The sequence below is a fragment of the Lissotriton vulgaris genome, chromosome 4_1 (assembly GCF_964263255.1).
Source record: "Lissotriton vulgaris chromosome 4_1, aLisVul1.2, whole genome shotgun sequence".
Classification (NCBI taxonomy): domain Eukaryota; kingdom Metazoa; phylum Chordata; class Amphibia; order Caudata; family Salamandridae; genus Lissotriton; species Lissotriton vulgaris.
Genome location: NC_141691.1, coordinates 1737459410 through 1737476450, shown reverse-complemented (window position 1 = coordinate 1737476450; position 17041 = coordinate 1737459410). Strand labels below are relative to the sequence as shown.

Below are 17041 nucleotides of genomic sequence, written 5' to 3'. Positions count from 1 at the left end.
AGCAGCTTCAGGATTGGCTGAAACTGTCAGAAGGAATTTGGCGGCCATCCCCTTCTGCGTGCACCCATAATCTGCCCTTCAATGATCTTAAAAGGGTTATGAAACCCGCAATCAGGGAAGCAGCTGAATATTTCTTTGCCTCGAGGTACGGTGTGAACATGCCCCTAGCATCGAATATTACCCCAAGATATTTCTACTGTGTATCACAAGTAACCCTCGTACCCTGAATCATGTGTTCTTAATTTTTCGCTGAACCTCACAATTGTATTCTTCGTGAAGTTTACTTCCAATTTGCTCTGTGACATGAAAATAAAGAGTATGTCTAAAACCCATTTCATCCCCAAGGGAGTCATTCTCATTAGGAGCAGCTCATCAGCATATAAAATATAAGTGAGGCTACGGCACCCAACTTAGTGCGTGGAAATTGGTTGTATCAAGATATGTGGACTTGTAATTGATATTTATATAGCGCTTACTACCTGATAACCACTTCAATGCTTTTATAGGATTGATCATTATCTGAAACACATCTAAATCAAATATTGTTAAGTGTGTTGTGGTTGCAGTCTGGTTGTCTCGGGTTGGCACATTGACTAAGTCCTTAGTGCTTGGGAGCTCTAGAAACTAAAAATACTGGGCCGTCTTCTGGATGATGAAGTACAAAACATATAATTGACTGATGTGTTGTACGAAAATAGCACCTCACCTCCAGATCCTCAGAACACAGCTGAACCTGCAGAAGTACAGAAGAGGAAGAAGACAGCTGACTGTGGACTGCGTGTAGACCTGAGGGCTGCACCTGCTCCAGTTGTACTCCGGGCAAAGAAGTGGGCTTCAAGGGTGAATTGGCAGGGACACCAAACACTGAAAGAGTCCTTTTTCTTGGAGAAACAAATTGACCAGTGGCAAGTGGACGTTGACTGGACTGTGCTGGTGGCTAGACCTGGAGTGGATCCTGGACTATAAGGGACAGATGTATAAACATTAGAAATTGCGATTTCCAAATTGCAGTTCCTAATGGATCAAAAATCGGCCCACCTTTAATGAGGTTGGTTGCAATTTGCAACCCACTAGGAATCGCAACCGCCACAGGGATGGTGGCCAGCTGGGGTCAACAGACCACTATGTCTGTGATTGCTTTTTAATAAAGTAATGTTTTTAAAAATGTTTTATGGAGCTCTGAGTCGGCATCCCTCTGATACTTGCTTCCCGACCTCTAAAGGGTGGTGGGAGGACAAATAGTCCATAGAGCTGACAGATTCTGATTGGCAGAAGTGTTTGGGGTCCGCCAAAATAATTGCGCAGAATACCCAGTTCCATTTTACTCATTTTAACTACCTACATCATACATATCCCGTCCAAGATGTCAGCAGGCTGAGGCAGACTTTATTCATATGTCGTGTCTGTGCCCGTTGATTTCAGATTACTGGCAAACGATGATCTCCTGTAGCTCTGCAAATACGAATTCTGTCCTACTGCGAGATCTCACTCGTTGCATCCTCAATGTAGGAGTGATAACAAAAAATATGTAACAACTGATGAACTTCCAAGGTTTAGCACTCATACTTGCAAAACGTCGCATTGCCATGTTTTGGAAGGCGACGACTACCCTCTCCAATTACAGCATGGCAGACAGATATGGTTTGCTGGGCCTCTGCAGAGCTCTCAGTCCAAGCTGACACACGAGCCAGGTATGGGAGGTGTAACCTCATGGAACAGTGGGATGACTGCCTGTCTCCATTGAAGGATATTCTCACTCAGGTGGACCGAGCTACAGAGGGCTAATTGGGATGTCAAGTGTGATGGAGGATCTACCGCAGAATGATACAATGTATATCCATGTTGGGTGTGGGAGTGGGGTGGTGCGGAGCAGGGGGTTGTATTGAATGTAGTTCTTTTAAACTGGTTGATCTCAAAGGGGCCGGGGTCCAATGGGGACCACATCCCATTTGCAAAGGGTTACCACCAATTTTGAATTCGTGGCAAAGTATTACTATTTTCCGACCAGATTCGGTCACAATATATTAATACATACCATGTCAATTTGGTATTTGGAAGGGACACCCCTTCTAAATACTGAATCATTATTTAGTAGGAAACACACATTGTGATTCAGTAATGGACTACTGAATCACAATGTAATGTTTGCACATACCAAAATGCTTTTTTGCTATTGCAAACAGACAAATTCTGCGAATCAGGCCGTTTGAGACCTCAAAAAAGCTTTGTACATCTGGCCCTACATGCTGTCCTTGAGGTCCTGGGAGCCTTAGAAGTCACCAAGAAAAATTACTCAAAATATGTGAGGCATTTTACTACTGATTCTTTCTGTTTTCTTACTTTATTAAAAAATATTGCTTGGTACTCCATCTTTAATACCTAAACAGGAAATGATACCAGACGAGGACAGGGAATGAGGCCTATATATTCACTGCAGAAGTGTACAGTAACTGGATACATTTTCTTGTTAATTCAAAGTAAAAGAGAACATCTTTTTCATTCAAACAGGTTTTACTGAATTTTATAGAGACAGTCATTACCCCAGTTACAGGATTGCAAGCGCGCCTTGACATCATACAATGAATTGCACATAATCAATCTGTAAACAAAGTTTGGATGAGGAGCTGGTATCTATAATTGTAAATTAGTGTCGAGTCCCTTGTAGGCTGAGTTGCGGTTGGCGAACGCAATGAGCTTCTGTGGTCTCAAAATGGAGTTGTTGGTGTAGGTTGATGATCAACTAGGGCACAGGATTGTTTGATAGGCAGTGCATCATTAACACCATTCTGGAAGCAGTTACATCTATAAGATTATTATTACGTTTCCTTGAACCTGGGAGAGTAAGTGTCCAAGAAAAAATATTTTGTACTAACAAACAGAAAGATAGGAATGAGTATAGAAGAAGGGAAACATAGAGAAGGATGGAGTATGGACGGGGGTGAAGTACCGTAACGTGGTCAGATGTCTGCTGAATCAAGTTGTGTAGTTCCGGCTACTAGGGTGCTCTCATCCGATTGAGAATTCAGAAGTTTGTATTAGCCAGTCATGGTCTGTGGAAGAGCCAAGCTAATACAGTGTTATTTAAGACGCTTTGTGTGGGTTACCTTTATATGAAGGCACCTTAAGAGTTCTAAGGATGCTTCCCTAAACACTCTTGCGGCCACATGCATCATCCCGGCCGTTTGCGAATTCCAAATTGCGAAAAATAGGGAATCGCAATTTGGAATTTGCAAAATGGGATGTATGTATATTTTCTCAAAATATTTGCGAATCGGTAAAAATCGCAATTTTTACCGAATCGCAAATATTATGCGAATTCTAATTTGCGATTTCGCAATTCCCATTGATTCCTATGGGCCAAAAGGCCCATAGGAATCAATGGGAAGGCATTCACATTTTGCGAATTTCAAATTGCGATTCCCAAAATGTGAATGCAATTTCAAGGGTGCAGGGGGGGGTTCAAAGAACCCCTCCCTGCACCCCTGACATGTAAGTTTAAATGCAATTTACACACACACATGACCCAAGGACATGTGTGTATGTAAATTTAAACTTTCAAATATGCAACTAGTGCATGTTTGAAAGTTTTCGGTAAATTAGCATGAAGTTTAACTTCATGCTAATTTACCCCTTCCAAAGTGCGAATTCGCAATTTAAAATTGATCATGCATAGCATTTAAGAAATCGCAAAATTGCTATTTCTTAAATGCTATCGCATTTTAAGAAATCGCAAATTAATTGCGATTTCTTAAATTGCGAAAATACCCAAAACCTTAATGCATCCCAAAAAAAGGATTTGCATTCGCAAACGGCCGAAAATTGCGATTCGCACCGTTTGCGAATGCAAAAACACTTAATGCATGTGGGTGTTAATATGCAAATCATTACTGACCTTGCTAGATTTGAGGTTTGTGTAGATCTGAGCCAACTCTCAGTTTAACATGGTGATAAACAGAGCAAGTATGCCTCTTGATTAGTAAGATTTGTAGAAATAGAAGACAACATTCTACCTAGGGTATTAATTTATTCAAACATTTTAGAACACCCTTTATGTATTTAGATGTTTGATAAAGTGCTCCTGCACCAAAGGCATTTAGAAGCTTCACTAAAAAACTGAGAGTTAAATGCAATAAGTACTCAACAGTAAATATACAATTAGACAAATGGGTCAGGAATGCTGGTTGAAAGTCATCAGAATCCAAGCTTGCTTGCAAAAGAGGTAACTAATTAGTCTTTTATTTTTTACTGAATGAAAGAGGAGTGGTTGTGTTCTTACTTTCACTTACCGAGATTTACTCCCAGTTCTTACAGCACCTAAAATAAATGATTTGTGCTTCTGATGCTATGGAAATGGGTCCCCGAACTGGAGTCAGAGGTGAGAGACCATACTGAGACCAGCACACCAGAGCGGTGATTGATAAAGGTGTACTTCGATAGGAAAGGAGAAAAGTAGATGATTAAGTTGACTATTCCTCCTTTGCCCCTGACAAAGAGGAGACTAACCATGTCTTGTAAGTGTATTGAAATTCCATCCTAATAATCATGATCTTAAAAATGCAGCCCTGAATGGAATTGGACATTATGATAAAAATAAATTTGAGGCAAGGGGTGAACAATTCCTACAATGAACTGGAATTTGCTGTTACTTACCAGTAATCTACACTACCCCGATTAAAGTCCTCCTCATCCCAGTCATTACTGTAAGTAGCGGTCCCAGTTCCTGACATGACAGTTACATGCTAGTCTGTTTTCTTTTTCTTTTATAAAAGCCCCTCCCACCCGCCTCCGAGCCTGCTTTTTTCCCTGTCTGACTGCAGGTGAGAGAACTTAATAGACTATGGGCAGTAAGTTATTACGGTCATTCATGCTGCTCTTCTTATGCTATGCCTGTATTTTTTATACTGCTGTGTTCGGGCATACGTTGCCTTACCGGCTAGGAGTCGCTTATGCCAGCTTTGCCCTGCCGGCGCTCCCTGTGAACTGGAATGTCTTGTTGAGCTGGTCTTCCTCTCAGACACTAGAACTGAACAGTGGACCTAGTAAGGATCTGGAAACCCTACTGTAGGGAATCTATTTAAATGGGTAATCCGCCATTTTGACAAATTCCTAAAACGAAGCAAGTCAGCCTGACGAGAACAGGCTGAAGAAAGGTTCCTTTAGTACAAAAGTTAAAATGATGTACTACCTTCCGAAGAAAATACAATGTATTTGTGGAAAACTTAAATATAGAGAAAGAAGACAATGCATGCGAAAGAGGTAAGATGGGAAAAGGGTAGTGCATACCGGACAGAGTAGCATTGGGAGGAGAAAGGAGTATATAAATAAGGGAATACAATGGGAATGGTAGTAACAGGATTGTAAAAATACAAAAATGGGTGTAAAGTGTGAGGGCACATAGGTGTTTTTTTTGTTAGGCACAAATACAGCAGGACAGGGAGTAAGGGGTAAGTACAAAAATAAAAGGGAGTACATCAGGAAGTGAAGAATGGGGTTTGTAAAATGTTAGTAAAGGGGATGGATGAGTAACTGATCTTATAATGATTGGAGTAAAGTGGAAAAGGGAGAAATGAGTTTCTAAAAAAGGGAGTAAAGGTGGAGAGGGAGGAAGCCGTTTGTTAAAAAGAGTAAACTGGGAGACGGAGTAAGAGGTTTGAAAAAGCAATGGTACTTTAACAGGTTACGGGGTTTGAAAAAGGTAGTAAAATGGTATTAAGGGGTTTGTAAAGAATGGGACTAAAGCTGGAGGGGGTAAGAGGAATATGTAAAAGTCAGAATATTGGGAGCAGGAGTACAGGGATTGAAAAAAAGAAAAAAGAACAGGTAAACTGTGGAAGAGACTAAGGAATTTGAACTAAATCTGGGCATGGAAGGCAGGATATAGGGTCTCGATAACAGGGATAGCTTTAAAGGGGGAACCCTTTAAAGCCACACAACGAAAATTAAACATGAAGAAGAGAAAGTTTCTTCGAGAATAACATTCGCAAAGTTAGTTTTGCCAACCTAGTGAAAGTCATTCTAAAAGAAAAACTTGTCAACTATGGTTCGGCGAAATAAGTTCGTCAGAACCATTTTATATATGTTGGATTTTGGACAAGATCACATACAACTATGTACGTAACTACTTTTTGATTTGTTGAACCCCGTTTATGAACTGGGCCGGCAGAAACATCTGTCTGGCACATAGTATGCAGATTAAGAACAATTTTACATGCAGTGCCCATTGCAGGTTTTCAGAATTAAGAAGCTGGAAATTGAAATGGTGTGTCAGTTCCATGTAATGTTATGTAATCATACCTTAATGAAGATATTTAATTTCTTTTTTAAAACGGTAAACCTATATGTTGTTGTACTATTTTTCAGGAATTACAGCAGAAGTCCTGCTCGTGACTTCCTTTGAAGAGCTCCACACTAGAGCTGCTGAAGCCAAAGGCAAGATTGTTGTATACAACCAGCCTTACATCAGCTATGGGGAAAGCGTGAAGTACAGGGCGTTTGGGGCCGTAGAGGCTGCTAAAGTTGGAGCAGTGGCTTCTCTTATAAAATCGATAGCGCCCTTCTCCATCTATAGGTGAGTTCATATTCTTCCTACATGTTCTTATATGTCCTTCCATCATGCATAGTCAGTCTTTCCTTGTTTGAAGTAATGTTACCCGTACAGGGGGTGTCCAAAGTTCAGGAGGGCTGGATCCGCACTAGATTTTTAGGATGGACACTGACTATATAAATGAGTTCCATTTAAATTCATTGCATATAAATGTATCTTTTCCAGCCCCTGTGGCCCTTCTTTGGCCACCCTGGCATATAACACTGTGTAACTTGATTACTGTCATCACAAATAAGATGGGTGTCAGGACCAGAACTCCCAATACTGTCTGGTATATTTGGTGGAATCTGACTGTAACCTATATTAAACCGATGAATCTTATGAACAACATTAGCAAGCAGGTGAACTTTGGGGGTTTCCGTAAAGTAGTAACCTGACTAAAAGAACCGAAGCCTGGCACTTGCACCTGTTGGTGGAATTACTGTACATCGATGTAAATATGTACTTAGGATGTAATAGGTTACATTTTCACACTTCTCTTTGGGGTGAAGTATGGGATTATTCTATTGTAAATTTACAGTTGTTTCTGATTTTTGCAGTCACTGTTTAGGGCCATACAGGACGCGTTCAAATAATAAAACCAATTGCAGCGCTAAGAATCACAACACTGCTGAATTGTAACTTCCTCTGCAGAACTTAGCGCCCTCTTTTTTTTCCAACTCCTCACATCAGATATGGGAACTACCACCGACACCCGTTCTCCGTGAAACTAACCCTATAACTCTTGGTCAGATGGCATGCCTCCTCCACTCTGAGAGCGAACCATGACTTTACAGTCGCTGCAGCAAGTAGATGGTTTTTCTATCCAGGTTGTTCCGTGGTATGTAGTGATGATAGAGAACCAGGCTGAATCTTGGGAAAATAACAAAAATAATTAGTAATCCCTTAATTCCTATGGTGACCAACAACATTGGAGGTAATTTTATGGCTAATACAAGTAAATTTGTGTACTGGCTCAAGCTGAGCATTATATGTCTCATGCGGGAACCAGTTCTCAACAGTTTCCCTTTGCATTGTTCCTGAATTGGAATATCCGTTGCAATTGCTGGGCTATGACCAAGCAATCCATGCAATAGTTTAAACCTGCTCTGAGGAGAAAGAAAAACAGAAGATAAGCCGTAAATTTTGTAGCCTGTCTGCATCATTTTAGTCTTCCTCTATGGAGAGTCCTATCTTTGAGGGTTGCTAGCTTAAAAAGGGAAGTTAAGATGGAGACTAAAAAGACTGGCTGTAAGTTAAGTGGTTTGAAATCCTGGAAAAACCTAAATCTAATGTGGCAAACTATTTATGGAAGATCATGAATTATCTATATAGACCAATGATATGTCTTGGGTATGATTGTATTTTGATGTGTTGTTCTGCTTACTACACTAGTACATTATAGTTATTAGACAGGACACGTTCTAGATAGTTCTACAGTTCGTCAGATAATTTGTTTTCTCATCAAAGGATACTAGTCTGGTAGTCCATGTGAGAAATGTGCCATCATCTTCTGCACCAGGTCGGAGTCCTTTTTAAAAGTGATCTAGTCTTCCATAAGTATACCCTTTTACCTGTCTACTTTTGCCATATAACCCATTGTCAGTTCATAGTGTACCTCCATTTTGGTTCCAGTGTTCAATAAGAGCAACCCTGTTCTCCCAAACAGCTATCGAATAATTTCCCTCTTGGGCAGCCATGTAAAATATATACCAAATTCATTCAGGTGAATTGCAAGCTTTGCCTGAAGCGAAGGGCATCCTTCCATTATATCAAACAGGGTTACAATGAAGTATGGAAACAACAGACAGTACTTTTGCATTATTGTTCATAACCAGAGATCAATCAATAACCGCACTCATCACTCACTGTATGTGGTTGTAACAGGCTTCTACCCAGCAGTTAATGGGTGAAACCATACCTTGCTGTGGATGACGCTTTGGCATTGCGGTTGCATGTTTTCCGCCGATGGCTATAGGTTTAATATATTTTTTCATGTAAACAAGGGAACCCAATAGAAACCTTGGACCATGGGTAGTCAACTATTATAGAAAACAAAGGTCCTAAGGATAATTCAATTGAATAAACAATAAAATTTTAGACCAAAATCAGTGTTATAATCAAATTTCCTACACCCATCCGGGTGAGGGAATAATTAATTTAAGATCAAAGAGAAATCAATTGACCTAGGGGAGGTCACATACAAACATTTAGATAGGGCACAATCCTGTACCTATCCCAAAGTTAGAAAACATGTAGTGAGAAAAGTAAACAAGTCAAGAAAAGAGTTTTACAGGCAAAAAACGTTGGAGCCAACTGTCGCTTGCAAAATGTTACACACCTTGTTCATTCACATCAGCGCCTGACCCAGACCACCAATGGGAATTGGCAGGCGCTCGCAATTAAAACAGGCAAGGATTAATATAGTCCTGATGATGATCCCGGTTTATTAGGAGCCAGGGGATCGGAACGTCGACGCTTAAACAGTTCTGCAGTAAATCCATCTGTATATTGTTCTGTAGACACTATATGTCGAAGCCTGTAAAACTCTTTTCTTGACTTGTTTACTTTTCTCACTACATGTTTTCTGACTTTGGGATAGGTACAGGATTGTGCCCTATTTAAATGTTTGTATGTGACCTCCCCTAGGTCAATTGATTTCTCTTTCATCTTAAATTAAATATTCCCTCACCCGGCTGGGTGTAGGAAATTTGATTACAGCACTGATTTTGGTCTATAATTATATTGTTTATTCAATTGAATTATCCTTAGGACCTTTGTTTTCTATAATAGGTTTAATATATAGCAGCCCCTGGATCACAGCTCGGATATGATTTGCGACCCAGGTATGTAGAAGAATTGGTACAAACAGTGAAAATGAAACAAGGCCGTCTTGGCCACTTTATTTTGTTTACATATTTGACATGGGCCAATCTCGAACCCAAGGCATATGTTTCCTCTGTGGAAAAGACTCTCCCAAATGAGAGTTCTATACCCATGGCACTGTCCTTTTTGGATTGCATTTGGACTCCCGCGGTCTCTGTATGAATCAAGCAAATGATCTGCACATCAATGTCAATAAAGGAATTTGTCGCTCAAACACAAAATCTGTTGGTTCTTGGGGTTCCAGTCTGTGCAACTAATTCCAGCATTCACATACATGTACATCTGTATTGACAGGCTGGCTAGTGACACATTTCACTACAAACCAAGTGTAATTTAATTTGTGTAATCTCAGTAGGAGATGATACCTCATGAGGTTCGTGTCTGTTTATTGTGATTTTAAGGGTTTGCTTAAATGTATTGTTGTAATATGCTGTTTTATACTGTTATAGCTCACAAACTAAACAATACATTATTTCACGCCTTATCTGTTGTTTAACTCTTATTTTGCTGCCGGCTTTCCAACTTATTTTGATTATCCAAAACGGTCCCGCAAACACAGTTTTGGATCTAGTTTGGAGTAACAAAAATGCCCATTGCTCTAAGAGCAACATCTATAAAATTTCTGTGTAGACTAAGTGCTTGTTGAAGTATTTTTTAATAAGGAATTAATTTTAGTTCAGTAGGGCATGTAGGAGTAATCCTTTGTAGGACTGTTTGTTTTAACCTTTAAGAGCTTATGCCACTTCCGGGTTAGAGCCGATTGAGGGTTGGATATTCAGTATGCTTTCATTAAACAATTATTTATAAGTAGTCCACAGTCCTAGTTTGTTAAAGTAAATATGGATATTGTCTCCAAGAGAAAAATGCCAACTTTTCCACCCATATTATTTACACCTATTTTGAAGTTGAACCCCCCTCTGTTGCCCTGGAGGAGGAATTTAGGAGATGGTAGTCTCCTTTTTCTCATACCTCCCTCTACCCAAGTGGATTTGGACTGAGTGGGGGTCCGTGATGGGTTAGGTGTCCCCCACGATGCAGAGGCCTGCATTACGACACTGGTAGGTTGTGTTGATTTAGTACTGAGTATTTGGCCCACCCCTTCTATGCTTATAGTCTAGTGTAAGTCAGAAGAGGGATCCTTTACTGACAACGTTAATTACTAGTCAACTACCACTCAACATAAAGCTTTGATGCAAAAATAAATGTAATCTTGACCCTCAGGTATACCACGGATTGTTTACATGGATATATTCCAAATAATCTCCCACATTGTGAAAGTTCAATTATCAACAGTACAATGATGTTAATGTTTACTTAAAGGTGGAATTCAATCTCCTTCCTATGGGACCATGTCTCAAATTCACTGTTTTGCCAATGTATCGGAGTTCTCAAACAAAAACTCCAAAACTACTGATATCAAACATTCTAAATGTGGGCTTTAATTTTTACTCTTGGCCGGGCCCCTTGCTTGTGTGGCGGTAACCACCACGTGTGTACTCCTGAACAAAAAAAATGGGGTTGTCTGTACTGGTCGTTTGAACTAGGCTTAAACTGATTGGCACATAATGTGTTCTATCTTTTAGTGGCACATGGGCTGAGCTAACATTGATGGCACTGATTTTCAGTGGTTTACAATGGTGACAGGTGACCTTTGAAACTGGCGGGGTGTAATACCTGGCCCACATTTAGGAACGCACCTAGGCCTCCTTACCCAACCATACCACTATTGCAGTAGCAGCTCATGGTGGGAGTGTTGCTGGGCGATGACATGGGGCAGGGGAGGGGCAGGGTAGGGGGTAGTAAACTACGAATTACGGCCAATTAGAGGTAAGTACACATAAAAATAAATGAAACAAATATTGCTGCATCGCATTTGGCGATGCAGCGCACGCAAAGAAATTCGTTTTATTTATTTATATGTTTACTTACCTCTAATCGGCCATAATCCATAGTTTACTACCCCCCACCCTGCCCCTCCCCTGCCCCACATCAGCACCCAGCAGCACTCCGACCACGGGCCGCTACTGCACTACTGCCAAGACTTCAATTCACTTCTGAACATTTGTAGTGTGCGTTCACATAACAGCTTCCTTCTACGAACTGGAACTGGGTCTGGTGACTCAGTGGATTAATTCATCCATTGCAAGGATCTGTCACAGATTCAAATCTTGGCTTGTCCAATCACCCTTACATCCTTCTAAGGTTGAGAAATTGAGTATTCTGCCTAACAGAGCGAATCAACCGGAATACAGGTCCTTTTACTTCCACTAACCTCCTCAGCTTTGCTCCTGATAATTGCAGAAACTGTTCACCGAACCCGCTCCGCGGGTCCAGCTTCATAAGGGAAGTCAGCAGGGGCTGCGGCGGCTCAACGGGGCTGCGAGCGTGACGGCAGGGACTCCATTGACCAGGAGTCCCTGCGAGGCCAATTGTTGCCACCTGGCCCGCTCTCCCCGGAAGCCACGCCCACCGCACACTGGAACAGAGAAAATCAGCCCTCCTCTGACTAACTGGTGGGACTCTTCAGCCTAACAGCGCGAATCAACCGGAATACAGGTCCTTTTACTTCCACTAACCTCCTCAGCTTTGCTCCTGACAATTGCCGAAACTGTTCGCCGGACCCGCTCCGTGAGTCCCGCTTCATAAGGGAAGTCAGCAGGGGCTGCGGCAGCTCCACGGGGCTGCGAGCGTGACGGCAGGGACTCCATTGACCAGGAGTCCCTGCGAGGCCAATTGTTGCCACCTGGCCCGCTCTCCCCGGAAGCCACGGCCACCGCACACTGGAACAGAGAAAATCAGCCCTCCTCTGTCCAACTGGTGGGACTCTTCAGCCTAACAGCGCGAATCAACCGGAATACAGGTCCTTTTACTTCCACTAACCTCCTCAGCTTTGCTCCTGACAATTGCAGAAACTGTTCGCCGGACCCGCTCCGCGGGTCCGGCTTCATAAGGGAAGTCAGCAGAGGCTGCGGCGGCTCAACGGGGCTGCGAGCTTGACGACAGGGACTCCATTGACCAGGAGTCCATGCGAGGCCAATTGTTGCCACCTGGCCTGCTCTCCCCGGAAGCCACGCCTACAGCACACACGTTTATATCCTGACTCATACCCGCGCTCGCGGGACGCACGCGGGTCAAAGCGCGGAGCGAAGCCAGGGCCAATGGCGGGCCCGTTTAAGCCCATTAAAGACTGGGTAAGACTGGACTGGGCCACCCCATTAACATTTGCAGTGCGCTACCTGTCGTTTCTATATCACTATTATTCCATATTTGTTGTTACACTGTAACCTCCCTGATTGTTAAGTTACCCTGACCATGTCACCAAGAGGCACCAGAAGTAGAAAAGCACAAAGTGCTGCCCAGGTAACTGGCCCAATTGACCAATTTATCTCTAGGGCAAACGAGGCTATAGATCAGGGTATAATCCTGCTGGAACGGAGGGTCTCGAGGGATTTGGCCACGGCCAAACGGTCCTCATTGGGCATGCTGGCCGCCGCTAAAACTCCTTTGCGCCCTTCAGAACCCGTCTCACTACTGGAAGAGCGGATTGATCCACATACCGTTCCAGGTATTGTCGATCTGTCTATATCTTCAGAGCTATCAGATCTACAATCATCATTGTCATTGGAGAGAACCCCGACTCTTTTTACCAGTCCGGGCAGGGAGGACCCTACCTCAGCACTTAACAGGGGATTGAGGGAGGGAACGATATCCAAGAAAAAGAAAAATCACAATAAAAAATCCCGCAAATCTAACTGTATCACGAATCAGTCAAATCTTCCATCCTCTTCTATCACCCAGTCTCCCCATCAAGCTGCATCATTACAACAAGAGCCAAACTCTACACCCGTACAAACAATTAACCTTTCCACAAACACCGCTAACCTCAGTGTTAACAGTAATACGGGAGGAGGGTGCGAAATCTGCCGCATAAATAACCAACTACTGACCAGATTAGGGGAACTAATTAAATCCTATGGGCAACCTATCGAACAAACTCTATCAAAGATCGAAAAACAGATAGCAGCGCTGTCCTCAGTTTCAAAAACCCAAAAGGGTACAGATCCCGGTCAAACTGTGGCGCAAGATCTAACCCCAAAACCAATAAAGAAGGGGCGGCAGCCTCAAAACCGGCCACCACAGTGTCAGTGGTCTTAGAAAAACCTCCATCTACAGCGGTGAAGAAGAAGGGTCCTGCTGTAACAAAAGCTCCAGCTCCTGTACCTGCTCTGGCGCCTGTCCAACCTAAGCTACCAGGGGTCCAAATTAAGCCACCAGGGGTCCAAAATTCTATCCCTAGGACCAAGAGGAGGGGTGGCCATTCGATCCACCTCCCCCCAGAAGCTAGTCCGTACGTGGTGATCCTGACTGGGGTTCCCGAGTTGAGTACTAACTCGGAAGAACCAGGCTGGTCACTGAGAAACAAAGTATTACACTGGTTATCCATTAATAGACCCCTTCCACCGTATTCAGTCACCAGAGTTACATTAGTCCGTAGGGTCCCATGGATAAGTACAGAGCCCAAAAGAACCCAGGGTGTCTGCGTCATCGTAAACTTTGAGGATCCACTCACAGTTGAGCATATATGCTCCTGGGGTAGGCAATTAACTAGCGACAGTATTGATACCAAAAGACTTTCTTATTTCTACCCACAGACACCCAGATATAACGACGGTCCAGAATGGAACTGGACCCAAGTTGGAAACTGGGATAGAAGACGAGATTGGATAGACTGGCCAGGACACGGAGGTAGAGACGCTGCTCCTTCTTTGGGATGGAGAGGTGCTCCATTAACAAATAAATATGATTGCTTGGAAATGGTGGATTGACCACCACCCGCCATTAATCAGGATAGCACAGGTCTTACCCTTCATGAGGCTAAATTATTGCATCCAGCCTATTGCTCCCCGACTCCACATTGTACGGATGGTATTGTAGTCTCAACGGCAAACTCTAGTTCAATAATACCTCCCTCTATTGTACAAATGGCCCTCGAACCATCAGTCCCCAGTGAAGTATTAGTATTGATAGAGCCCCCAAATGTTATCAGGCATGTACCCTCCCCAAGTTTAATAGACCTAGACCTAGACCTAGAACAAGATAATCCTTCTGGGCCCAACGAACAGTTGGTACCCTATTCTCCTGTTCCCATCACACATACATTCTCACGCACAGGAACTTCTTCTCCTGAGGCTTCTCTGAGTGCAAGTAACACAGTTACCTCTAACCGGTCGTTCTCTGTTTTATTTTGGAACGTAGCAGGCCTCCGTTCTAAGATAAACCTTAAACCATGGTTAGATATTGTGAATGCTCACCAAATAGTATGTCTACAGGAAACTTGGGCCATCGAGCCCATGCACATTCAGGGCTACAAAATCTATCACGTTCCAGCTAGTACAACAACACATGGTAGATCAAAGGAAGGCCTAGTAACATATTATTCTAACAACTGACCTTCAACGAACATAACAGTACAGCTTAACAACGCGAGTTTCCAAATTATTAAGGTTTCATTTAATAAGTACACGTTGTATCTGTTTATTAATTTTTACAATAACCTTTACCCTGCTGAGTGTGTTAAGATTTTAACCGAAATTACTTCCTATATAAAGAAGCAACGAAATAAGTACCCCTCTCGTGCTTGTTATGTGATTTGGGGGGGGGGGGTTTCAATGTTCCTCTGTGTAACAATTACAAGAAAGGTATTTGTGGTCTCCAAGACGAATACGGCTGCCCCTTGACCCATTTGCCACATTCGCATTTAGGCATTACCCTGAATGACTGTCTTTCTTCCCTGGAGCTGGAATATGCCAATGACCTAGTGGACCCGCCTGTTGAATTTAAGCCTACATTACACGGTAGGGGTCTGTCAAGTCTCATTGACTATATTCTATGCTCCCAAATATTAAAGGGACAATTGCTACAATTTATTACAGGATCTGATATTTCCAGCGATCATTTCCCAAATAGTATCACCCTATCAATTAACATCCCCTTACCTCAACCTACCAGGATCAGTCTACTAAACCAACAATCCTTGACCATGGATAGGGTAAATTGCTTTTCAGTAAAATGGTCTAAAGTCGACTCCGAAATAATCACTGGCAAAGTCATTTCCAAAGCCCTCCCATGGTTGAACAACTGTCTGGCAGTGGATTCCACCCCTCAGTTGATTATATCCAGCTTTTTGGAGATCTTAAAAGTCATACGGGCTGAATTAATTTGTCATCATAAACCTCGTGATCAGGAATCCTTAGGTTGGTTTGACTCCACTTGCCGTAAAGCACAAACTGCTCTAATAAGAGCCCTCCACAGTCATAATAGAGATCGAGTTAAGATTGCTATTCTCAGAAAGGCTTACAAATCGGCACAACACAACCGAAAAAAGGAAATAAAGAAAAATCTTTGGGCCCAACTACATGAGAGCTGTCCACGTAAAGACAGCTCCCTGTTTTGGCGCATAGTTAAATCACCCTTTTTGGTTGGTGCCACAGCCTCTCAACATTTAAATGTGGCTGTGTCGGCTGACGAGTGGGTGGCTCATTTCTCAAAGATATTTGGTGGTTCTCTATTCTGCTTCCTATTTTTAAAAAGGGTGATCGCAACAATCCAGCCTGTTACAGGCCTATCTCCCTCCTGGAATCATTGGGGAAAGTCGCAGGCCGCCTGATCCTGGAACGTCTTCAGGATTGGGCGTCGGAGAATAACATCTTAACCGATCTCCAGTATGGATTCCAGGAGGGACTCGGCACAGTCGAACAGGCACGGAATCTCACCCTTTTAATAGGCAAGTATGTAGGGGCAAAAGGAGGTAACTTGTACCTAGTTTATGTCGACCTCAACGCAGCATTCGACTGCGTGATACATTCTAGGCTGTGGCTTATTCTTAGTGAACTAGGGGTAGACCCCCCACTTATAAAATTTCTCCGCGAGCTTTATTCTGATGCTACCGCTTGCGTGAGATATGGGATTGGCGGTGAATTATCTCCCACATTTCCAGTAAACAAAGGAGTTAGACAGGGTTGTGTCCTGGCCCCCTTCCTATTCAATCTGTATACCAATGGGCTGGAATCGGCCATGTTATTTGGGAGCCAGGACCTTCCGGCTATTAAACACCGCCCTATTCCCGCTCTACTATATGCGGACGACTCAGTCATTCTAGCAAGAACCTTAATACAGTTACAAAGACAACTAGACAACTATTGCCAGTTTATGCTTTCTCTAGGGTTGAAAGTAAACAAAAGCAAAACATTTGTTATGCATTTCGGGCTCAAGTCGAAGAACCCCAAACCTGTTTTTATTGAACAAGTTAGATTGGAACGTGCCAGGGAATATCCCTACTTAGGCATTCTAATGGATGACCAATTATCCTGGAAACAAGCAGTGTCTAGTAAAAAGTTACTATATCAGAGAGCAACCTCCGCCCTTGTTTCCTTTTCAACTAAATTGGGCAAACCTGCCCCAGCCGAGTTGCTTAAAATTTATCACGCTAAATGTCAGAGTGTAGCAACTCACGGCGCAGGTGTCTGGGGCTACGCTCCTGTAGACGACATCCAACAGGTCCAAAACGGGTTT

General features: G+C 42.7%; 1 protein-coding gene across 1 annotated transcript in view; it reads left to right on the top strand.

Annotated features, from left to right (window-relative positions):
• CPQ (carboxypeptidase Q) overlaps positions 1 to 17041 on the top strand; it is a 2019872-nt gene that overhangs the window by 574094 nt on the left and 1428737 nt on the right. The window contains exon 3 of the mRNA XM_086966033.1: positions 6361 to 6568. Coding sequence (XP_086822159.1) covers positions 6361 to 6568 — 208 coding nt within the window. The remainder of the gene's footprint in view (positions 1 to 6360; positions 6569 to 17041) is intronic.